Here is a 25,296-nt window from a genome sequence, read left to right as displayed (position 1 = left end):
AGCTTGGGGACATCGCTGTGCAGCCCAGTGGGGACCTGCTGCAAAGCCCCTGGGGGTGTGAGTGAGACCTGGCATCTCAGAGGTGTGATCCTGCCCAGACGGCAGCCCCGGGCTCCTGGCAGAGCCCTGTGGGATGCCCAGACGGCAGCCCCGATGAGAAGAGCTGGGAAGCATGGCACCTCTGTCCCCGCAGCCTTTGGTGGCAGCCCCTGGAGCGGCAGAGCCCCTCCGTGCCCGGGCAGGGTGAGCGCAGCGAGTGGCCCGGGGCGAGCCCCGCCGGGCTGGCCCCGCTCCGTGCAGCTGTGACAGCGCAGGGAACGTCCCCGTGTGCCGGCAGCGCACACCGCCAGGGGACAAAAGGAGCCGGGCTCTGCTGATGCTGACCGGAGCACAGCCCGGCGTGGGGACCTGGACCTGCCGCTGCCGAGGTGCAAACCACAGCAAAGCCAAGCTGGGGGAGCCGTTCTGCTGCGTGCCAAGAGCTCCTGACTGTTCCACTCCCACCGGAGCTGTCACTACCAACAGCATGGAGAAGGGCACACATTTGGGAACTTTTAATGGATCTGCAAACACCCCGAGCCGCGGTGCTCAGCGCCACCAGGATGTCTGTGCAATCCGAGCTGCTGGCTAGACAGAGCCAGGCATCATTCCTGACACCCAGGCTGGCTGTATTTCCCCCAGACCCGAATCTGTTGACTTATTACACCTCTAACTGCAAGATATTTAAGCAGCACGGCTCACTCAGGCACCTTCAGGCAGAGTGTGCGTGTGTAAGCCAGCCCTCAGCCCTTCAGGTGCCGACCATACACGATGCAGGGATGGAGAAAAACACGGTGGTTCCTCTCCACCACAAAGCAAACTGCACACTGCAAACACTGCCTGTGGAAACAAGAGTTGCTCTTCTCCATTGCAGACCGAAGCCATGCCTTTCCCATTTTCCTACTATGATTAATGGAAATCAGAGAGATTGGAAAAATTCTCACTCAGCAGCTGGGCTGCAGGGGCAGAAGAGACCCCCATCCCCACTGCTGCTGTGGCTCACAGCCTCCAGTGGCACGGGAAGCATCCGAAATGGCTCATTCCAAAGGATCTCTCTCCTCCCTAGAACAGGCTGAGCCCCCAACACCAGCCTGCTGCAGACTGAGCCCTCTCCTCTACAGACGCAGCACCTCCACGGAACTTTGGCTGGTTCCCCACACCAGCTGGGAAGAAGTCGGCAGAGGAAAAACAGCAAAGAGAGAGGAGAGCCAGCAAAAGCGTCCTTTCTTTATAAAAGCAGCACAAACAAGATATTCTTAACAAATACTGAGACAGTAAGCAAAATAAAACTGGTCTAAATTAGAGTGTGAGGCTGTGAGAAAGCCACAGCGACCTTTGCCTGTGTGACAGCCTGGCGGGGAGGCTCAAGGGCTACCTGCAGCCCCCTCGCCTCTTTTCATGGGTTTCTCTGCTGCTCAGCCTCTGGCAAAACACGGGGGCACCGACTTTCCTGGAGCAGGAGGACAGGACAGGTACTGGATGAGCAAAGTCAAGGCTGTTTGGCTGTGGGACACGGGGGACTCCATCCCCAGAGCTCTCCCTGTCCACGGCAGCGAGCAGGCTGCGTGCACTGTGTGTCCCTGGGGCCACCAGCCTCCCCTGGGTGACAAGGCAGGGTCCAGCCCTAGGGGGCTTTTTCCCTCCCCAGGCTTCACCTTCTCAGGGGTCCCAGGTGAAGGGCTAACACAGAAACAAGGCGACCAGCACGACACACACCCCGGGGCTCTGCACAGCATTGATGGAGCTGGTCACACTTTCCAGCTGATGCCCCCCACCACTGCCCCCTTCCCAGCTAGAGCCTGGCAGACCCTCACCCTGCTCCCCTTGGGACCCAGCCAGCTCCCAGGCTCCAAGCACCACCGAACCAGAGATCCCCAAACCTGCTGTGCTCTGGAACACAGCACCTGCCCAAGGAGGGGTTTCAGCCAGCCAGGATCCCGCAGCCTCAGGCATGGGGAGAGTGCCCCGGGTCCTCCAGCCACGAACTGCTGGTGGCACGGAGACACACTCAGGTGTCTCTTCACAGTGGGAAGGAGACTAGAGGTGAAGAAGGACTTGGGGTCTCCTAAAGCCCCCCCTCCCTTGCCCCGGTAGCCCTTACCTGGGCAGCGGCTTGCGGGCGGTGATACTGGCCACGATGATGCTCTCGGGTCGCGGCGTGGCCACGGCTTTGAAGGTTCCTCTCCAGAACTTCTCGAAGAGCTGCTTCTCGCCCTGCTGCACACCGGCCATGGCCCCCGGCCCCCCGGCCAGCCCCCGGCCGGCCCCGCCGCTGTCCGAGGTGCTGAGCGCTACATCCCCCGCGCCGCCCGGCCCGGCCCGCAGCCCGGCCCGCTGCGGGGAGTGCGGCCCCGGCCGCCCCCGCCTCCCGTTTTGTGCCGGCGGGGCGGGCAGAGGGGCCGGACCCTCCGCCGTCCCCTCCCCGGCACCGCCCCCGCCGCAGCTGCGCCCGGAGCGGCGGAGCCCAGCCCGGGGAGGGGGCGGCTCCGGGGGACCCGCTCGGGTCCTGCCCGCTCGCCCCCACCGGGTGGCTCCTGGGGGGGGTTTCCACCCCCTCGCAGCCCCCAGGACCGTCTGTGCGCCATCCTCATCATTTCCTTCCCCAGCTCGCTGCTGGATCGGGGGCACCGCTGCACTTTGCTCTTTGCGGGGCACAGACCCTCCAGGGCAGAGCGAGTCCCCCTCCCCCCACAGTAGCCTTCGTGTTTGCCCCAACCAGACACGAGTAAAGAAAGGGAGAGCCTGGAGCCACAGCTGAGGGAGAAAACATCAGGAGGCCGTAGGGAGCACTCTTTAACTCGTCCATACCGAGACCCATATGGGACAGAGGATTTGAAACACAACCCCTTTTTTTTCCCCCCTCTCTCCACCTCCCTTCCTATTTAACTGGGAAGGGGCAGGGATGGAGCATGCTGTTCCTTGGCTCCAGTGCAGTGGCAGGCTGGGAGTCCCACAGTGGGTTCCCAACCAGCACAGAAAAGAATTCCTCACCTTCCAAGGCAGGATTTGACCCGCCAGGACCGGACGCGTGGGGAGGGAAGAAGAGCTGGGGCGGTGCAAGTGCAGCGCTGCGATTTCCCTCAGCCTCTGCGCTGAGGACAATAAAAACGTCTTTAGGAGAAAACGCTTCTTCTACCACATGCTTTGAAGCGCAAGTAGAAGCTGGTGACCTTGGATGAATGAGACTCTCTCTATTGTGCCTCAGAAACCCGCATGATACGTTTATGTAAGCGGCGGCAGGATAATGGAGCCAGGAACAATAGGCGGTGAGAGCCGGAGAAGGAGGAAGGAAAATCATGGGGAAACTTAATCGCTTCTTTGCGACAAATACAACATTAGCAGAAGGCTCGTTCTGGTGCCGTTGTTTGCCAACTCCTCCTTCCCTGCCCCGTTTTGCCTCATGCCCCCTCCGTGCCGCCGGTAGCCGGGGTCAGGAGCGGTGTCCCCGCTCTGAGAGCCGCAGCAGCTCTGGCACACGCGGGCTGGGCTTTGTGCGGGGGCCACGGGCGGCTGGAGATGGATGCTGGGGAAGCGGCAGCAGGGAGAGCGGGCACGGATCCAGCAGGGCTTATAGAAACACTGTCAGCTCTGCCAGACAATGCCTAAAAACCCGACAGGGAAGGACAGCGTTCGTGCACAGCTCAGAGATGCTCGCTGGGAGGCTGCTCCCCCCGGGAAAGCGCCCAAGGACGATGCTCGGGAAAGGCCGGCTGGGAGCTGCGGCTCTGCTCTAGCCCAGGGCACGGTGCACATGCCGTGGGCAGGAGATGTCAGAGCGGGGATCCGACAGGGACAGAGAAAGGGCAGAAGGAGCAGGAGAAAGGGCTTGAGAAGGCTGGAGCTGCCACGCCGGGGAGGGCACACGCAGCAGCCCCAGGACAGTCAGCACTGGCCCGGCGCTCTCCTCCTGCAGTTGGGCAGGGACGGGGACTGGTTTTCCTCTGGCCCTTCCAGTCATTTCCACAGAGCACAGGCTGTTCACTAGGAACCTGTTTCCCTTTCAGAGCACATTAAACTCAGTAAATAGAGATCAGGTGTCAGTACACACACTCCCCAATCTTGCTCTGGCTTGTTGGTGAATGACCCAAACGTGGGGTGAGGGTCGGGCAGGAGCCCCACAGGCACTGTCAGCCCCAACCCTGCGCTGGTGCCTCATTAACCACACACCCTGCAAGGCATCACCATCCCCTGGGCATCGCAGGATGAGCCCAAGCACCCCCAGCTGCACTTCAGGACATTTCACCCCCTTCCACCAGCCATCCCAGAACGGCTCTAATCGCCCTAAGATGAAGTCCCAAATAAAAGGAATAATAAATGTTTGCACTATTAAATTAGCAGCACGGGTGGTGTGTGGGCAGGAGGAAGGCTGCGATCATTACAAGAGCCCTCTCTCCTGGCGTACCTTGTGGAGACATCAGTGAGCCAATTAAGCAATTGGCTCGGTTAACAGAGGCTCCCAGGAATAGACTTCCCTGCTACAGAATAACTGCGCAGTAATAAATTGTCTCATAAATAAACAGCCTGAGAAAGCATTACAAGATACCCAGAAAAAGCACTAGATCATAAGCAGAAAGGATGCTGTGCTCTTCTGGTGTGTCTGTTAACCCGTGGCATTGGCAACACTTCTCTGAACTGGGGCTGGTGGCCCTATGGGGGCTGTGGGACTGGTCCCATGGGGCTGGACATGGCCACAGCATCCCTGGAGCCCCCGCAGGTGCTGCCTGCCCTGTGGGACCACTGCTTGCCAGCAGCACAGAGCCCTCAGTTACTCACCCATGGGAGTGCCGTAAATGCCAGCCCGGGTTATTTACAGCTCCAGCTGTAACGTGGGGCTCTGCCAGGTTCAAATGTTTGCAATAAACTGTAGCAGAGTGAATGAGCCCTGGGATGGCAACAGGGAAACTAGGACTTAAAGGATAATTACACTTTTTCCTCTTAATCAGGATCTATTAATAACAGAAAATATAATAGTATAAAATATAAATAATACAAAATATAAAAACTGTCTTCTTTAAAGAGCTCTTCTTTCATTATTTGGAGTTTTTTTTGAGTGACACAAAGGGCTTCACCCCATGCATGGGGGCTGCAGACTGGGCTCTCCCCGAGGCTACTGGCCCCCAGCCCTGTTTGCTACACCTGGCCCTGCAGTCCTACAACCCCCTGTACCCCACAATTCAACACCCAGAACCCTCCTAAGCTCCCCTCAGCATCCAAACCCCCCTGGGAAACGTGAGGGGAACTCCAGCCACGCCTTCTCCTGCTTTTGCCTCTTCCACATTTAAAGGGCTCCGTGCTCTCATCCCCCCCCCCCCCCCCCCGAGGTTTTTATTTTAAGGGTATGGAGAGAAGGGAGGGGTCCCTGCTCTGGTGAACACCCACTGTGGGCATTGGGATGTTGAGGAGGACAAGCACAGGGCCAGGGGAAGCAGGGATCACCAGGAAGAAGCTGTGAGTGTGCAGGAGGTACCCCAAGGGAGGGAAAGGAGAAAATGTGTTTAGCTAGGATTAAGTTTTAATCTGTTACCCCCTAGTAGAGAGAAGAAAGCTCGGCTTGTCCTGGAGCTGCACAAGTATTTTTCTATAAATGCTGAGCGTTGGTTTTTTTGGTGTTTTTTTCTTATTTGGCTTGTAGCTGGTGGAAAGAGCCAGAGCCTTGTTTTGCTCAATCCACCCTATTCCCACCTCCACCTATTCCCCAGCCAAACAGGTTTACTGCGAGGGCAGAAAGTCAGTAATTATCTCTGGAAGTGTTCATTATCATCAAGAGTCCATAAACAAAGGCTGTGAGTGCCCTCTGCTCGTGGCACTCCAGAAGCACCTACCAATTATTCCCTCAGCTCAGCCAGCCCTGCCTGGCAGGAGGGGGGTCCGGCAAGGCACTGCCTGCTTTGGCCAGGCAGGAGGAGGAGGAAAAGGAGGAGGAGGAGGAGGGGTGATGCTCTGCTCGGGAAGCTGTGGGAGATGTGGATGGACACTGAACTGGTCTGGCCATGGATCTGTGCAGGGGATGCTCAGCGGGGCTGGATCCAAGCTGGTTTTCCCAAGAAAGGAGTGAGTGGGGAGTGGCCTGCAGGGTGAAGAAGGAACAACAGCCAGGGGACAATGGGTACTGTGTGCCGAGCTGGGAAAAGCCCTCAGACATGGCTGCTGCACCTGCTGCAGCATCTTTAGCCTGGTAAATGCAGAATCAAACTGTTGCAAGAGCGAATTAACCATCTTTCTAGGAGCAAATACCTGTTTTATGGCCCTTTTCCCTGCAAAGCTCCTGCCCTCAGCCCTGGGCAGAGCCCAGCACCCAAGTGTCCCACTCTGCCTGTCCCCATAGCCACGTGCATCCAAGGTCAAGGCACTTGCCAAAGGTCTTTTTTTTTTTTTTTTCCCTTCTTTTCTCCAGCCACAGAGAAGCCATTTCCACCCACAGGAAACCCAGGAGTGCCCCTGGCCCCTTGGGCACAGGATGGTGGCAGTGACCATCCTGTCCCCTCCCTCCATCACCCTGCCCAAGTTTCTCAGGCAGGAAATAAGGGCAGTGGGAAGTGGAGCTGCAGCGTTCCCCGGAGAGCAACAAGGCTGTGGGCGCTGGGGTGCATCCACTGCCCACAGGGGCCACTTGTCCATCAGTGCCCAGCTCAGGAGCTTCAGGATGCTGGACCTGGTGTGAGGGGGCTGCTGGGGCTGATACTGGGTGGAGGACCTGTGCTCCCCTCCATCAGCATTGGCTCCACTGTGCCTGTGCAGGGAAGAGGGAAATCTGTGGGGTTGAAGTGTGAAAAACCATGATGGGAGCAGGACCAGCACAGGGTAGGTGTCCTAGGGTGATGTTATGGTGAAATTCTTCCCGAACCCGGTGGGGTGGGGGGGGGAGGAGTCGTGGGGTTTGCTGTCTGGGGGCTCCTTCTGGAGGTTTTCCCCCAAATTTGCCCAAAACCAGGACAGTAGGGCACCCCCAGCCAGCCCCTGGATCTCAGAGTACCTCTCCATCCTCTCCAGACAGACACTGGATATCTCTCCATCATCTCCAGACGGACATCAGGGCCCTGCCAAGCCTGTGTCCCCCTCTCCAGGACCAGGTGTGCCCCCCTCCATCTTTCTGTGCTGTCCTCCCGGCTTTTCTGTGGGCAGGAGGGGGCTCTGCAGCTCACCTGCCCACGCGTGTGCTCCAACAAAAGCCTTTTTCCCTCCCTGCTTACCCACCGAAGGGCCCGGATATTTAGGCAGTACAAGAAAAAAAAAAAAAAAGGCGCAGGGACAGACACTGTGAGTGTTCCCGGCAAAGCCATTCGCAGCCGCCGGGAAGAGCGGAATGAAAGAACAGCAGCAGAGCGAGGCAGGGAAGCCAGGCCACGTCCTTTTCTTCCTTTTGGCTCTAAAAAAGCTCCAGACTGGAAAGGGGGATGGAGGTTTGGAGCCGAAAATAAGATTTTTTTCCCCCTCTGAGTGTCAGCGGCCGGGGAGGCGAGCCGGCCCCCGGGGACCATGCGGCAAAGCTGCGCTCTGCGAGTGCCACCGCCGAAAGGTCAGACACGGCTGGCAGGGGGGACAGAGGGGACAGAGCCCGCAGCCACATGTGTCCGAGCAGAAGAGACACGGCCTGGCTTTGCAGAGCGGGAGCAAAGCTCCTCGCGGGGCTAGGGGGGCACAGGCAGAAGGTGCCAGGGCCCCCAGGATGTGCCCCGGGGCTGGGCACAGCAGGGCTGCTCTCCTCCCACTGCAGCCACACGAACGGCACCGCTGCCTCTTGGCGTGGTTAGTGGTAGATTTCGGATTTGTCTGGATGAAGGAGTCTGGGGATGCTCAGCACAAGTTTGGGCTGCAGAGAGGGAAGGAATCGGGCCTCTGCCTCCGGCTTGGGAAAGGGAAAAGGGGTCGGACTCAGGATGTGCGTTCTCCTCCCAGCCAGCACTGAGACGTTTCCATTCCTGGTTCGCCCCAGCTCCCAGTGACAGCCCAGCTCCTGCTTCCTTTCCTCCAGCACCTCCTGCACTGAACCCATGAGCCGAGTCAGGGGCAGGAGAATTCCCCAAACTGCTCGAGCTCACCCTTCACCTTCCTTGGCCACCCCTGGCACAAAAGTCCATCTCCCTGGGAAGCTGAGATCTGGATAAGGTAGGAGAGGGACATGGGACAATCCCCATCCTTTCACTTTGGATTCAGATCTTAAAAGTAATTTCACAGCATGAGCCCCCAGGAAGATGCTGCCCAAGACCAAAGGTATTTAATTAAATCTGCCTGGGGAACGCTAATGGGACAAGTGGTTTCACCTCATGCAATCACCTCTCGCTGAGTTTTTTTCCCTGGATTTTTCCCCCTCTGGATGATCATGATGGGGCAGGGGTAGCAGTGGACAGAGGAGTCTCCTCAGCCCCTGCCATGCAGGGCTGCCCACACCACAGGGAGGATGGAGCAGGAGGGAGCAAAGTGCTGCATTTTGGCTTTTATAGACTATTACTGATAATGGAGAAGAACAAAAATGCTTTAAAATAAAGCACTCGAGGGCGTCAGCCTAAGCGTTAAATAGGCTTCTGCTAAAATGCTGCTTCCACTGAAAAAGCTTCCCGATTTGGATTGGAGGCATTACCCTGCTTGGGAGAAAGCTGAGGCTTGGATAAAGCCGGGGGACAGACAGCACCATCCCGGGAAAAGGGCTCTGGATCCTCTCCTGCCGTGTGGGATTGTTCCTACAAGGGATTCAGGGTGCTCCTTGCTCAGCTCACGCCCACCCATGCAGAGCTGTCTCAGGAGAGCCCCCACTCCCCTAAATTTTAGGCTTCCCAGCCGTGTGGGGAGCAGCGCTGCCCCTGCAAAACACACGGAGCATTTTGCAGTGTTAATGGGCAGCACAACTGCTAATGTGTAAACTTTTACTGCTCTGGAGAATAAACAGAGAGTTTGGGGAGCAGACACTTCCCATTAAGTTGCACTAATGAAACGTGAAAATGTTTTAGTGTGCTGTAATTTTATATATTTTTGAGAGCAGCTGCAGTGCTGTTCCATTTGTGGCTAATTTAAGCACAATTAAACCAGGCTAAATTACAGCCAAGTACACTGCAGGAACTGATGTGACAAGGGACGTGTCCAGGGGCCCCAAATCTTGCTGACCTTGCTGTCACCATTCAGGCTGGTTTGCAAGCTGGGTCAGGAGCTGACAGCTCCTAGAGCTCGCCCGAAGGTCACAGCAGATCCCTGAGGACAATGGGATCTTCCAGCCAGGGTGTTGGGGCTATCTGGGTGTGCCTGGATCTTGGAAAGGTCCTCTTCCCTGTTTTTGGGAGCTTGGATGAGCCCAGGGCTGGGCAGACCCTTCCTGCGTGGCCAGAGAGCCTCACTCTCCCTTATAGCAGCCCTGGTGTCCTTCCTGGGACATCTCAGCCCCCAATTACCTGGCAAATGCTGAGGCTGCATCCCACACCTCACCCCAGCTGCCTCCTGGGGAGGTTGATTCATCTCAGAAAAAAAACAAACAAAAACCAACCGAACAAAAAAACCCACCCTAATTTTTCTGGAGAATGAAGGAGCTGGTGGGATTTTGTTCTTCCTTTTGAGTAAAAGAAGGAATAGAATACCTAGAGACTGTGTCTACCTGCTGGTATCACCTCCTTAGCACCCTGAGCCGGGTTAGTGCTGCACTGCTGGGTCCTGGCTCCCCTCAGCAGGGATGGAGTCCCACAGCTTGGGTCCTGCGTGGTTTAGGGTGCAGAGCCTGTTCTCAGCAGTTTGGGATGGTTTTTAGTGCTCTGGTTAGCTGAGGAAGGCCCTGCTCCAGTGAGAATTGCTCCCAGGGTTTCAAAAGCACCAGCAGGCAGCTCAGTGCTCCTGCAGCCCCAGGCACAGGAGCTGCCGGCTCTCCCAAGGGCTTTTCCAGTTGATTTAGGCAATTGCTGTAAATCCCCTGTGGCCACTGGTTTCCAGCTGAGCCAGGTTAGACCCAATTCAGCTCAGGGACGGCAGGGCTGACATCCTCCGGCAGCCTTTAGGGATGCTCCTAGGGGCACCGTGTCCCTGCAGCTCTGTCCCCACCTCTCCCCCAGGCAGATGGGCACCAGGCTTGGCACAGGAGCAGCAGAGCAGCATGGCAAGGTCCGGCTTGGCCAGCACTGCCCTACCCAGCCTTGCTGCAGGACTCACATTCCCCTTTCATCTCCCTCCGTGCCCATCCCCAAAAGCTGGGGGCCATCACCACCCCCTGCCCCCCACGCAGCCAGGGTGATGGGGAAAGTGACTCCGTGCCCTGCCTGCCTTAACACCCTCCCAGCTGCTCCTCGGGGTCCCGTGGGCTGACAGCAGAGCCCACCACAGCCCCCTCTGCTCCTGCTGCCTCTCACGAGCCCTGCTAATCAGGCCACGCCTCATCAACCCCAATTAGCGGGCAGGTCATTCCCTTGAGCCATCCCCAGCTCATCCCCCGGTGCAGCGGATCCAGGCACGGATCCCATGGATTCCAGCACGGATCTCAGGGATCCCAGCACTGCAGGAGGATCAAACCTCCCCAGTGCGGCCGCCAGCTCCGCTCTAATTAATCCAATTACAACACCGCGTTGGCGGCGCAACCGGTGGATTAATTGCGGTTTGTTCCAGGTAGATGGAGGCGGAAACGCTCAGACAGGCTTGTTTGCTGCTAACTGTGCAAAGCCCAGCCTCAAAGCAGCTGGGGAGGAAGGAGTCCTGCCACCAGCATCATCCTCAGTGGGACGGCGAGGAGCTGGGTGCCTGCAGAGCCCTCGCACCGCTCCCAGAAACAAATCCTTGCCCGAGACTGAAAAAATAAAGATCGGAGGGACAACGCTGGGAGTTGGAGTACGGAGTAAAAGGCTGCTTGCTCTCAGACGTGTATATATGTATATTTAATAGAATAAAAAGGAGATTTATTGGAAACAACTGATTGTTCAGACTGTCAAAGAGATGAAAGTGTCAGGAGTAAACAGATGCCGGTCACGATTCAGCGCTCATTAAGGCAGGAGAAGGATGCATTTCATATGCATGATTAACTCCCGGCCACTGATGATTTACACAGCAGATGATCAAAGGAGAATTAATTATTGCACAGATCGCGCTGCTGCCAGCCCGGCCCCGGTCCCTGATGGCACAGCCTGTGGTCACCGCTGCCCCAGGCCACGGCCCGGAGCTGTTTGCCCCACAGCTCTCAGCCCATCCACCCCATTTCACTGCCCAGCATCCCGAGGATCCTGGGCTGCACCCACCAGACACCGTCAGCATCACTGGGAAGGTCGGAGGTTCCCAGCTCACCAACACCCAGCCCCACCATCCCCTCCCCGTTTGCAGTAATTAAGCCGGGGAAGGTGTCTCCCCACTTGACACCTTTTCTTTCCTTTGTGACTGAGTCTCTCTCCGTTACAAATCCACGCGGTAATTAAAGGAACTCCACTCCCTTCACCTGATGTATTTTTTAATACCGTCCCCTTTTGATCTCGTTTCTCTCCTAATTAAATTACGAGCCGTGAATCAACACCATTTCCAAAGCTGCTGTGCCTCACTCATTTCCCTCCTTTAAGAAGACTCGCCAAGAGTGACAGGAAAACAGCAGCTCTGCTCATGCTGGGACTTCGTGAGGATCACAGGGACTGTATCCTACTGGGCTCATGGAGAGGAAACATGAACAACCAGGTGTGGAGCAGGGATGATTTTGCAGCCACTTTTGTCCCTGGCAGGTGATGGAGGACATGGGACAGATGCAGAGGCATCACTCTTGTGCCTGTGCCTGCTCTCAGGGATGGGAAACCCTGCTGGAAACAATCCCTGGGCCCTGTTGGGACAATCCATCTTTGGGAACGATGGGCTGTGAGTCCACAAAGGCCCTGCAGCCCCCACCGGCTCCAGGATCTCAGCCCACCCTCGAGCATCCTTGGCACGTGTGGTGCCTGTCCCCGCATCCCTCCTGCGCCATGGCACCCCCGTGCTCTCCAGGCCTGCTTCCCTGCACCTCCCGTCCCAGCTCGGAGGCCACCACGAAGGGACAATCGGATGTCACCTGTCCCGGAGAGCCACCAGGGCGCATCCCTGCGGTGCAGGGAGCCAGGGAAGCCGCGTGTCCCCGGGCCGGGGTGGCATCGTCGCTCTGTCCGTGCAGTCCGGGTGGTGACAGAGCTTTTAATGACGGATAATGGTGGTTTGCATTTAAATGCACCGCACTCTTGACTCATGACTGCAGCAACAGCGGGACAGGAGGAATAAATCAGGGAGGGCTCCCAGGAGCCTCACGCCACTGGAAGCGGCTCCTGCGGACACCCCGGAGTGAGGGCAGGGGAGGCGGCAGAGCCACCTCTGCCTCATCCCCTCGCTGAGTGCAAATGAGCCTGATGCCAATTTAATGAACTGCTGATGACTATCGCCTTTATTTTTAAATCTGAATTCCCGCAGGAGTCACCTTCAGCAGGGAAGCAGCCCCTCCCCAGCGACGGCAGCGTGGATTGATTGCCTGGATCTGATTAGCAATTACACCCGGCGCACTTCAGTGGTAAATACCATCACCGTGGGCTGGGCACGAGGTGATGGCAGACTGTGGGGTCCCCGGGGGGAAACAGGGCTGGGGGGGCCGGGAGCCAGCAGGGATAGGACCCTCCCCGGCTGGAGGAGACAGTCCCTCACATCATCTGCTTCCCAAAGGTTGTGGAGGCTCCGTGTGGTGGGCTGAGCTCACCACCTTTCCCTCCCCCAGGATAACTCTCTCCTGCTGCCGCCGAGCTGGTACTTACAGGCATTTATGAATTGTGTCTTTAATACGGCGCCGGAATATTTGCCCCATAAATTCTTAAGATCAGATTTATGGATGAGCTATTACTGACATCACAGACTATTAATAAATCGGTTAAACCTACAGAGAAGATTGTATTCGCCCATTTTACGATGGCACAATAAGCAAATAAAAGGGGCCGTAAGGCGGCACAGCAGCTGCGGGTGTTGAGGCTTGGCCACCGTGGCATAGGAGCCATGTGCTGTGTCCCCCGGGCCACCTGCCCTGCCCTGGGAGCCACCAGCCATCCCTCCCCGCGGGGCTGGGGGATGCCCGGGGCTGGGTGAGTGCCAGCGATCCCAGCACATCCCCATTTCCCTGGGGGCAGAGGTGCCGCAGGAGGAGCGGAGTCGGTGCCGGGGCACTCAGCAGGGTGGAAGGGACACAGAGGACGCTGCTCCGACCGCGCTGCCTCCTCTGCTCAGGAGAGGAGCTATTTGCAGAGCCGAGGGCGCTGCTATTTCTGGGAGAGGCTTCATTGAGAAAAGCCATCTGGAGAGAGGCGGCAGCGGAGCCGCGGCTCCGGGAGCAGCTGGCCCCGCAGCTCCGGGATCCGGTGGGTTCCCAGGGTTTGATGCACAGGGAAAATGTGGAGTCTCTCCTCATTCCCAGGCACATCAACTGGCTGGATATTGGGATGCTTTGGCCCTAATTCAGAGCCAGTGAAACCTGGTGGTTTTATCCTCACTCCCACCCTTGGCAGGGCTGTTCCCAGCTTGGGGACATGCTCAACCTTCCCACAGGATCCCTAAGATTTAGGCAGACAAGACCTGGAGACACCCTCAGACCAGATTCTGGTGATAGAAATGTGGGATGGAAGGCTTGAGCCCCACACCAACTCCTGGAATGGGGGTACCGTGTGAAACCCTCTTCCTGAAGAGAAAGGGGCTGAGGAAAACAGTGGCAGGAGGAAGATCCCACTGCTGGGAAGGCCGGCCAAGGCATGGGGCTGGGAGCTGGCAGTGACCCCACATCCAGCCCGTGACACCAAATTTGAGGAGCCCCCCACGAGAGTCAGGACATCGCCCCAGGAGCACAGGGGGAGATAAACAAAATTGCAATATTTTCTTCCACCACCGAGTTTCCATCAGTGCTGGCTGGCTGGGTTTGATTAAACCTCTCATTTATTACATTTTGCAATATAGTTTCACTACCAGATTACACGCACATAAAAACCACAGGAAGGGTCGCAGCACATCCAGTCCCCAGAGCCAGCACAAACCACGGCAGGGTGGCCTGGGGGGGGACAGTGGTACCTTGGGGTACCTCAGGACCCCCTCCCAGGAGCTGCTGGGAGCTTTTCTCCGGCTGGGAATGCAGCCCTGTGTGGGTGGGTTCCCTGGGGATTGCAGGCACGGGGGATCCACGCAGCTGAGAAGGGCCAGAACAGCATTGCAGATGTTCCTCCAGCTGTGGGCTCACCAAGACACATCCCCTGGTGCAGGGACACCCTGATGTGCCCTGGCACTGGAGCAGGGTGCACCGAGTCCCTGGGGCTGCAGATCTCCATGGGGTGTGAGGGTGATGCAATCCCATCCCTGATCCAGCCCTGGCAGCTGCTGAGGATGAAGTCCTGCGGTCCAGAACCATTTCCACGGGGCAGTTTCAGCGTGCAGGAGTGAGGGGGCTGCCCCAGCAGGCTCTCAGCTCTCTGCCTGTTCAAAGTGCACTCCAGCACCGCAGCTGCCGGGCTGTGCAGCCTCGCCGTGACACCAGCCCCGCTCCCAGGCACTTGAAAAGCCTCTGTGTAAAAGAAATTAATAACAAAGTGAATGGCACTCGAACGCAGCTTCTGCAGAGATAAAGCAGTGGCAGGGGAGCGGTGGAGTGTGAGGGAGGAGTTTAACCTCCCCTCCCCGTAACCCCAGGCAGTGATGGATGATGACATTATCACAAAACCAGGTCAGATTAAGACCAAAACAAGCTGAGATCCACCAGGCTTCCTGCTGGGGTCCTCACCGGAGGGGCTGGGTGTCAGAAGCCTGACAGCAGATGTCAAATGATTGATTCCTAAGCAGGCTGAGTTTCCTTCCCAGCCCCGTGATTGGAAGCTGGGAGGGCTGGAGCTGCCTCCTGACACCAGTGGGGTTCTGGCTGGGTCTCACCCAGTGATCCATGCTCACCCCCGAGCCAGCTGCCTCCAGCTCGGGGGCGTTTGTTTGCTTTGTGATGGACAGAGTTTGGGAAAACTGCATCCTAAAAGCTTTATGGCCTCGTCTGGAGGCTGTGGGGTTTTCACCCCCAGTCTTTGCCAGATCGATGATGCAGCAGCAGATAACCCACCACGGAGCTGCCCTCAGTCCTGATAAGCGTGGAGAAAGGAAAAATGTATTTTAAAAAGATACAGGTTTGCAAAGGCACAACTCACTGTGTGCCCATGGGCAGCGATGAGAGGCTGGAACAGAGAAGGAGCATCTTCCACAAGCCTCAGCTCTGAGGGGGACACAGCTTTCCCACAGTTTTCAGCTGGAATTTTCAGGGAGCAGCATCGGCAAAATATCCCTGGCCGGGGAAGCAGCAGCCATCGGGACCTCGGTGCCACAGCTCCATCCTCAGCAGTGATTACTGAGAGCCTGAGCTGTCCTTCAGCACCCAGAAAATGCCTGTGGGAGGAGAAATGGGCTGGGCTGGTGACTCCGAACCTCACCCAGAGGCTCCTGGTGGTGCCTGACTCTTGGGACAGGGAGTGTCCCATGCCCAGGCAGTGTCACCCTGCCTGGCACCCCTCCCCAAGCTCCACTGTGCTCCTGATTCCCAAGGGGATTTGTCTTGCAGGGCCCCTGCAGGTGCTGGCAGGAGAGGGAGTCAGGAGCCGTTCAGACCTGTCAGGGCAACTTAATGTCATTCAGAGCTGGGATCTCACCCCCAAATCTCTCCTTCTCTGACAAGAGCAAAAACCATCCACTCAAATCTTCAAACAGCAGTTCAAAGCCTTTACATCACTCTCAAGATTAATTAGCAGCTAAATAATAATCCGGGATAAGTCTTACCAAGGCATAAGAGCCACGACATGGTCAGCCAGTGATGTACAGGATCCAAGGCGGGAGAAAGTTTCCTGTTCCTGGTTAAATCCAATATCTCCCAGGAAAATGAAACCTCTTCCCATAACAAACAGCTGTGTCAAGAGTCAGTCCTCACCGGAGGAACATTTCAAAGCAAACTCACCTGGGGCAGAGGGGCTGTTTGCTTCACCTGTGTTAACCTCAGGCAGGGCACCAGAGCTCCGGTCACTGTGGGCCAACCCAAATATTCACCAGGGGGTTGGAGGACAGATTCTGGTGGGTCAGAGCTGCAGGGTCAGGCAGGTCCTGGGGCAGGAAGCTCAGCAGAGGCATGGCCATGGCCTGAGGATGGACATTAAACAGAGGGACACTGTGTCAGACCTGGGACATCGTCACATGCAAGCAGTGGCAAGAAGAGAAAGGACTGCCATTCCCTCATCCTGATGTGGGCACTGAGCCCAGGTGCCTCTGCCATGGCTCAGGATGATGCTTTTCCTGCTCTAGACTCCCACCTGATGCCCATATCCCACTCCAGAGGCCACCACTGCAGGGTACAGCCCAAACCACAGGAAGCCAAATCCCCACCAGCCTGGGAGTGCCATTCCTTTCCTACCAAGCCCCCTTTTCCCAGGAACCCCTGAACTATAGGAAGAATAACTAACTAGATAGATAGATAGATAGATAGATAGATAGATAGATACTCCTCTGCAGCAAGCTGGCTGCACCAGAACATTTATTTCATAGAATGCATCATTTATTTTCAATTATCGTGGTGTTCTCCCCCCTCCCTGCGCACTGGTGGAAAGTTTGCAGAGTTACAGAAGAGCCTTGGCAGGAGCAGCAGCCCCAGAGCAGGGACAGACAGGATGGGGACAGCCCTGGCACCTCTGGCAGGGGAGGAGGGACAGCTCGGGGTCAGGCAAGGAGAGGTGTCCCAGCTCACCTGCGGATTAAGGCGGGAGGAGGTGACAGCAGGAGCAGAGCAGAGGCGGTGACAGGGACAGGCGGGGGAGGGCACAGAGAGGGATGAGAGCAGTGCTAGGGGCGAATCCTCCCTCCAGTGTCACCATCCCTCTCCCCCGGGGCCCTGCTCTCCATGCCTGGGGGAGCCAGAGCTTGGGGTTGCAGCCGAGTCATCCTTTGGCTGGCAGGAGACACCCAGCCCTGCCCTCTGAAAAGCCCCAGAGCTGCCCTGTGTGACACCCTGTGCCACATCCCCAGCCCACAGCAGATGCTGGGCCGTGACCCAGGCACACAGTTCAGTGTTTTCACCCCACACTCGCACACCAAGCAGCTTTTTTATTCCCAGGTGTGCCTCAGCCAAAGCCATTTGAAGATCTCCGACACATCATGAAGGATTTTCTAATGGGGCTCAGCAGACTCTAAGATTTATATCAAAAAGGCCCAATTTATTGAATTAATGCTGCAGAGCAAAACCATGGCTGCTTAACAACTGGAGTATCAGTATTTTACAGCAACATAACTAATAAGGCCATTAATACAAAGTGGGCTCACTCCTGACATTTATATCACTGTAAATCTCGCTCTCAGCACCAGAATTATTTATGCCATCCCAGACACTCGAGAAGTGCTGTCATCCTTTATCAGCCTGAAAGATTTGAGCCAAGAAACAAGGAATATAAACACAATAATAAAAAAAAAAAGCAGGAGCTCGAGCAGGGCTGGGACAGGTCCCTGGTGCAGAGGTGGGGCTGTCCCTTGCTTCCCTGCAGGGATGGGACCTGGGGGGAGCTGTAACCCAGCCAGGTTTCTTGGGACTGAACCCATCCACCCTACCTGGCTGCAGCTCCACACGTGCACCAGGTGTGCCCTGAGCAAGGAAAACTCAGATGACTTTGACAGAATCATAGAGTGGGTTGGGAAGGACATGAAGGATCCTCTCGTTCCAGCCCACCATGGGACTGCTTTTGCTTAAAGCCCTGGGTGGAAGACACAGACACCAATCCCACTGTCACAGATTTTAAGCAGGGACTGTGGATGCAGCCAGGAAGACTGAAAACTGCACAGGGTGAGGAAGCTCTAACCCCTCTTCTTCCCCAGAAAACCAAACCAAAACATCCCCAGCACTAAGCAAGCACCTGGGAAACTGCAAATAGGAAGATGAGGGCAGGGGCGTGGGAGAGCTGAGGAGCCCGACAGAGCTCACTGAGTACTAATTATTGGCAGCATTATCTGCACAGACAGATAAGGTTTTCATTAATAAACTTGAAGGAGGAGGGGGAGGCAGAGAGAGCAGCAGCTGCCGCTGAGAGCCAGGCAAGAGCTGTGGATGGAGCACCAGCAAAATGCAATCAGGACAGGGAGCAATTAGGGCTCGGGCAGCAGTGGTGGCACTGGGGGGACATGGGGACAGTAATTAGCTGATGAGCCTGTTCCTGCTCAGCGTTGTTGTGCAGGCTGTCTCCTAATTCACAGCACACTGGAAATTAAATCCTTAGTGATCTTCCCTAGGCAGGGCCTTGTTAAACCCGAGATCTGGAGAGATAAACCCCTGCTGGTGAGGCAGGAGGGTGATGGAGAAGCATCCCTCCCTCACAGCCTCGCTGCACCAGCACCTCTGTGCCCTTCCCACACCCAAAGCCCTCTCCCTGTGGCACACTTCCAAGGAAATGCCTGGCAAATAATCACTCTTACCCTGGAAAGGTGAGAGCAATCTCACAGGGACTGGGTGTCCAAGAGGATCAGAGCTGTGACAGGCCAGGATGGGAGGTCAGCCCAGCCCAGCAATTCATGTTTTAAATTCAGGTTACATCATGCAAGACTGAAAAAGGGAAAAAAATTCCCATCCCTAACGTTCTAGGATCTCCTTTCTCATCCCTTATCTCCCAGCTTTTCCATAAGCCAAATCCAACCTTTCTCCAGCTCTTCCAGGCAGCAGCAGCAATTTGCTCTGCTTGGCTGTAATTAGCTGCAAAACCACCTCAAAAATTGGTTGAAGAACATTTAAGAACTAAAAAACAAAAAAACAAACAAACAAAAAAATTGAATGGAGCTGCAAGAAAGCAAGCAAAATCCATCATAGCTAATTATTTACTCTTGATTGTCAAAAAAAAAAGTGATGGATTGATGAAAGGAGTTGGTAAGCAGGACGATAGCGGGAGTGTTGTTGAAGGCAAGCACTGCAGTGGGATCCAAAAGCAGGAATTTTCATAATCTATGGGCTGTTAATTATCTAAACCGAGGTCTCTTGGAGCTGCCTGAGTGAAGATTAATTAGTTTTTTAAATAATAGCTAAATTGATACTGGGAAGGAGTTTGGGTTCTAAAGTAATGGCTGAAAATTAGCCAGCCTGTTTCTCCATTCCTCTCTGCCATGTTCAGGAGGACATTTGTCTCTGTTGCTTTTTCAGAAAAAGGCTATTAATCAAATCAGCAGATGGTTCTTCCCAAGCCTGGGGTGTTGCAGAAACACAAAAGGGAGGAGGAGAAAGCAATCACCAACAAGTGTAAGGGGAAAAAATCCTCCAGCCCCGTGATTAGCAACTCCAGAGTCCATTTCACTTGAAAGAGCAGGAGCTGTTCAACTGGAGGAACTCTTCTGGAGACAAGGAACGTCTCCCTTGACAAGCAGGCACCTCCAGGAAAGGGATTTGTCTGTCTTTAAAACAAATTACCTGCACTAATCCCAAATACCAGGATTTATGTCTCCTGGCTGACCCAGGTTTGATGTCCAGCTTGTCAGTGCCTGCTCGGGCTCTGAGTGGGCCACACACATCAGCCTCATCCCTGCATGTCCTGGGGGTTTGTGTGCTGGCCTGTCCCCCTGCACAGGTGCTCACTGCCACCCTCTGCCAGCTGGCTGCACATTCCACAGGGACAGCTCCGTGCAGGAACAGCTCCATGCAGGAACAGCTCCATGCAGGGACAGCTCCATGCAGGTACAGCTCCATGAAGGAACAGCTCCATGCAGGAACAGCTCCATGCAGGGACAGCTCCATGCAGGAGCAGCTCCATGCAGGGACAGCTCCATGCAGGAACAGCTCCATGCAGGGACAGCTCCATGCAGGAACAGCTCCATGCAGGGACAGCTCCATGCAGGGACAGCTCCATGCAGGAACAGCTCCATGCAGGAACAGCTCCATGCAGGGACAGCTCCATGCAAGAGCAGCTCCATGCAGGAACAGCTCCATGCAGGGACAGCTCCATGCAGGGACAGCTCCATGCAGGAACAGCTCCATGCAGGAGATATTGCAGAGACAGCTCCGTGCAGGGACAGCTCCATGCAGGGACAGCTCCATGCAGGGACAGCTCCATGCAGGAACAGCTCCATGCAGGGACAGCTCCATGCAGGAACAGCTCCATGCAGGGACAGCTCCATGCAGGAACAGCTCCATGAAGGAACAGCTCCATGCTGGGACAGCTCCATGCAGGGACAGCTCCACGCAGGAACAGCTCCATGCAGGAACAGCTCCATGCAGGAACAGCTCCATGCAGGGACAGCTCCATGCAGGGACAGCTCGTGTCAGCACTAGTGTCAGCTCTGCTGTCACACACGTCCAGGACCATCCGAGGGGCTCAGGAGCTGTCAGATGGACACGCACACACAGTGCCATGGCACACATCTTGTTTCCTGGGAAATCAGCCAGTGGGGCCTTGGCTTCTCCAAGAAAATCCCCCAGTGGTCCCTGCCTCCCTGGGATGGCATCAGCCACAAAGCACCCTCACGGAAGGTGCTCTCACAGGGGGGACACTGCTCCTGAAGGGTCCCTGCTGTCCCAGCTCATGGAAAAGCAGGTCCATGTCACAGCCAAGTGAAGGCACGGGCAGCTGGAGGCTGCTCCATCATCAGCAGCCCCTGCTCACGGAGCCCCTGGGCTGGGGGGAGCATCTGCTCCATCACACACAGACAGACACACAGACACACACACAGACAGACACACACACAGACACACAGACACACACAGACACACACACAGACACACACACAGACACAGACACACAGACACAGAGCTGCCACGTGTGAACCCTTCAGAGCACTCCCTGCTGCAGCTTGCCTGGGGTTTATGGCACAGTAACTAACGGGGAGAAGCAGGCACCCATCCCCTCTGCATCCCCCTGTTCCATCCCCCTGGGCTCCAGCCCAGCCCTGCAGATTTCCTGCCTGGATGTCACCTCTCCACACCGGCTGAGGGACAGGAGGCCGTGCTCCCAAGGCCTCTTTCCCTTTCCCTTTAACCAACAGGCATCGCCAACCAAACCCATCCTTCGAGCTGCTTGTCATTAACCTTTTCACAGCCAGAGGAGGGGCATACGGCTGGGTGAGGGGTGCTCTCCTCCAGCATCTTCCAGAGCCAAATTTCAAAGCTCAGACCCTCTCTGTGAAGCTGACAGCCACACCTTTGCCCTGCTCGGGGCTCAGCGCGGGGACCACCCGCGCTCAGAGCCACCCCCAGCTCACACAGCCTGCCAGACCTCAGAGCGAGTTTGCTGTGCAAGAGGCAGGAGCAGCGCTCAGAGCTCTTAGCTTTGGCTAAGAGGGAACAGGGGCCAGGCTGCAGCAGGGGAAGGCTCTCTGTTTATCAGCAGGGCTCAGAGCGGTGCGGGCAGCAGCAGACACAGCTCATCAGTCACGGATGCTCCTGCTGCTCCGCCTGCCCGGGTGAAGCAAAACCCCCCGGCAGCGGATCACAGGCCAGGCAGGGACACGGAGGGACAGCACACCTTGAGGCTGCTGGGCCAGCATCATCCCGTGGGCTCCAGGCTGGGTAACCTCGTGGTCTTGCCCGCTGCAATGCCTTAACTGGATTTATTGCTCTGCCGTGGGCAAGAGAAGTCAAGTGGATGCTGGATCCTCGTCCATTACTTTGATTTTTCATCCTTCACCTGCTGTGAATAAAAAAAAAAATGACAGTGGGATGGCAGCTCCCCAGCCCAGCAGCCCTGTCACCCTAGAGCAGGGCCAGGAGCACCCACTGCTCACTGTGCCCTGTATGGTCCAAAAGCCACTGATTCATCCCCAGGTGCCAAAAAGAAGGCAGCTGACCAGCCTGAATCAAAACAGAGGTACCTGTACCTCTGCCTCGAGGAAGGGCCAGGCTCTGTGCAGGAGCCAGAAGTGGCTTCCTGGCTCAGGTGTTGTCAGCCTTGCCTGGATTCACCTTGCTGCCAGGAATGCACACACTCAGCTGGGAGGATGCTTGAGTTGCCAAGTTTTGGGGTGTCTCTACCAAGAACAGAAGTGGAAAGTGCCAAGGCCCCAGGGAAGAGCTGTGTTTCAGGAGCTGTAATGGAGCTGGCTTGCAGAGGTTTGGGATGCACGGCATCCACATCACCCCCTCCTGCAGGCTGGGGAGCACATCCAGCTCCTGGGCACGATGCTGGGGCTGGTGTTTGCAGCTCTCCTGTCCGGCCCCAGCCAGCACACACCCGCTCCCCTGGGCTCTCCAGCCCTGCTAACACGGTGGGGTGAGCACACGGTCCCTTCTCCAGATTCCTCTCCAGCGATTTCCCAGCCTCGGGCACCGGGATGGTTTTTCATCCCTTTTTTGCAAGGTGATTAAACGCTTGTAAAACACTTCATTCTGGGAAACAAATTATGCAAAACACACTCAGTGGGATCTCAAACAAATGGATACAGCCGGCTGACAGTGGGGACTCTGCTCCCAGGATTTACTTTGTGGGGACTGTGGGAAGCTGCCTGGCCAGCCTGCTCCATCCTGGGAAAGGGTGTTCAGCACAGAGCTCTGCTCCATCACAGCCCCCAGGGAGCTCCTCTGGGGAGAGCTGGCCGGTGGCAGGCACAGCACAGGGACAGGCTGGTCTGGAGGAGGCTGGAGCAACACAGAGCAGCTCCAGAGGCCCAGCACATCTGCATCTCCTGGTGTTCCTTACTTTAACCCTCACGCGGGTTCTTCAGAGCACTTCTGCTGCTGTTGGCAGTGCTGCAGCACGCGTGCACCACGCTGGGGTAAGAGCATCTGGATGGATCTTCACTCCTTGTGTTTCCAAGCAGCTCCAAGGATGCTCTGCTTGCCCCCGGCCTGGGCCAGCGCCTTCCCAGCATGAGACCTCGCTGGCCAGGCAGAGCTTTCCACATCCTGGGCCACTAATGATGGGCAAGGAGGCTGCCCAGCTGCAGACAGGCCCTGGCCATGGCAGACATCAGAGGATGGAGCTCACTCTTCTGGAGAGCTCAGGGATGCTCCAGGGGAAAGGACTGCAGGCACCTAACGTGCTGGATTAGGAACAAAATCAATCCAATCTGCAGCCTACCTTGGGTGCATCATTGTCAAAAAGAAAAAGCAAAAAGGAAGAAAAGAGAAATTAAGATCCCCTGCCCCCGAATTGCTGACTCATGAGTGACTCAGGGGCTAAGTTTAGCTGTGGAGTGGGGTGAGCACTGCTGGCCTCTCCTTAACCTTGTCAGACCTTCCACATAAACCCTTGACAGCTCAGGAGGGACTCTGCTCGCACTCCAGGGGCATTGTGAAGCACCTCTGAAGGCTGGGACAGAGCACATGGACATCCTGGGGTGCACACACAGCTCTCTGCTGGGGATGCAACACCTGGCACTGGAGACAGCACCGAGAGCATCACGCTTGGGAATCGCCATAGCAACAGGGAATTCTAACAGCAATTAGGTGTGGGCTGGGCTGTGTCACACCGAGGGCCCTGGGGACAAGGGGCTCCTCTGGTCCACTCTGGTGGCTTTGCAAGCCCTGCAGGTGTTGCTCCAACAGCTCAGCCTGGCCTGGGGAGTGGGGATGTCCCTGGGCAAGCACAGAGCTTCCACCCAGACCAATCTCCACAGCAGGGTGCCACGTTCAGGACTTCCTGATCAAAGAGAACTCTCCATTTCTAAGCGCTGATGGGATCAGCACCACAGCTTGACCCGGCTGGCAGCTGAGCTGGCTCCTGTCAGGTCAATCATTGCATAACCTCACACTAAACCTTCATCAAGCACTTCCCAGCCTGCAGAGCAGCCCAGGGCTCATCCAGAGAGCTGCTCCTCGCTCCTCTCCAGCCCCGGGCAGGAGCTGGGGGACCTGCCTGCCCTGACCCCCCCACGCTCCCAAACGCTGCTGCCCTGGGCCTGGCAGGAACGGGGATAGATTGCCACAGGGTGACTGTCAGATGAGCTGAAGGCATCATCCCTTCTCCGAAGAGAACACCACACACTCAGCTTTTCCAAGGCCAGTAGCATTGCTGAGAGCTTTTTCCTTTCCCCCCTTTTTTTTTCATATGCTAAAAATCAATTCCTCCTCCACACCACTAGTAATTCCACTGAAGTTTCTCATCCCATTGTTCCCTTCCCTTCACAATTCCTGCGTTTTCCAGGCTCCGTACTGGATGAAGTGCTTTCCTTACCCACTTTCTACCTATTTTTCCACATTTTTGGCTCACAGTGGCCACTCTGGCCAGGAGACACGCTGGCTAGGGACACTCCCTTGTCATCAGACAGCTTCCAGGAAGCCCTGGGAGCCACAGAAACCTGGGCAGCGCTGTGTTCATGCCTTGCTTTGGCTTCCAACCTCCCCTTTTATTTACGAGTAGAGAAGGGGTTGTGGCAGTGATTCGGCTGCTTCCTCCCAGCCTGGGGGAGAGGGGCACTGTACATGTGCAGAGGGGAGATAAGGGAATGGGGCACCTCCAGTGCCTGGGATCTGTCTTATCAAAGGAGAGCTGGCTGCAGAGATCCTAGTGCTGCTGCCCAGAAATATCCCTGATTTCATCCTCCACCAACGTGGGCAAGTCAAGCAAGTAGGGTGAACAGGGTGGGCACTGCTGTGGGGCAGGGACAAAGGGGGGCTGCCCCCCTTCTCCAAGGGACCACCAGCCACACTGTCCCCAGGGCTGGCCAGAGTCACTGGTGACAGATCAGACTCAGGCACTCAGCAGTGCCCGGGCTGGAGGGCTGGGGTTTGAACCTGCCAGTCCCTGCTCCTTCAGGGACACGGGGGACAGGGACAGCTCCAGGACAGCCGTGGCACCACCTGCCAGCCCTGCATGGGCTCGGTCAGCCCCAGCTCCCACTGCCAGCCCGTGGCTGCAGCTGGTGAGCCATGCCCCAGCTGATTTGCCAAGGTTTGTTCCCAGCTCTCTGCTCCGTGGCAGAGGGAATTGGGCACCACAGCAGCTGATAAGCAGCTTGCTCCAGCAAAGCCCAGAATGAGCTGCAGGCAGGTGAAGCTCGGATTTCCAGATCGTTTTCTTCTGCCCTGACACCTGGGAGCCTGATTTGTCTCTGAAATGATCATGTGCTGCTGGTTCCTCTCAGGAACAAGCACAAGGCAAGCAGCAGTGCAGGGAGGGATCCCTGCCAAGAAACACCACTGGTGCTGGACACAGCCATGGGGAAAGGACCTGGTGCCAGGGGCTCCATTCTGCCAGGGCAAAGCTCACTTTGTCCCTGCAGCAGTTTGGCAAAGGGACGGGAGGGCAGCAAGAGCCTTCTCAATGCCTGTGGGGCACACACAGCAGCAAACAACAGCCAAGCAGTGACACTCAGACTAAACAGCACAAAAGCCACGTGAATAACCTCAATAAA

General features: G+C 56.4%; 1 protein-coding gene and 1 long non-coding RNA gene across 3 annotated transcripts in view; both read right to left on the bottom strand.

Moving 5' to 3' along the window:
• Positions 1–2,275, bottom strand: part of SRRM4 (serine/arginine repetitive matrix 4) — a 46,657-nt gene extending 44,382 nt beyond the window's left edge. For both annotated transcript variants that reach the window (XM_088175782.1, XM_088175783.1), the window contains exon 1: positions 2,141–2,275. In XM_088175782.1, the coding sequence (XP_088031908.1) occupies positions 2,141–2,271 (131 nt within the window). In that variant the 5' untranslated portion in view covers positions 2,272–2,275. The remainder of the gene's footprint in view (positions 1–2,140) is intronic.
• Positions 2,276–13,889: 11,614 nt separating this feature from the next.
• The window catches only part of LOC148221653 (uncharacterized), a 34,203-nt gene continuing 22,796 nt past the window's right edge, over positions 13,890–25,296 (bottom strand). Inside the window, exons 4-6 of the long non-coding RNA XR_015807724.1 lie at positions 21,471–21,635; positions 15,156–16,131; positions 13,890–14,530 (exon numbers count right to left, since the gene is read on the bottom strand). This is a non-coding gene — a long non-coding RNA (uncharacterized LOC148221653). The remainder of the gene's footprint in view (positions 14,531–15,155; positions 16,132–21,470; positions 21,636–25,296) is intronic.

The sequence above is a fragment of the Sturnus vulgaris genome, chromosome 19, assembly GCF_052056855.1.
Source record: "Sturnus vulgaris isolate bStuVul1 chromosome 19, bStuVul1.hap1, whole genome shotgun sequence".
Classification (NCBI taxonomy): Eukaryota; Metazoa; Chordata; class Aves; order Passeriformes; family Sturnidae; genus Sturnus; species Sturnus vulgaris.
Note: the sequence above shows the minus strand (reverse complement) of the source record. Positions and strands in the feature narration are given on the sequence as shown.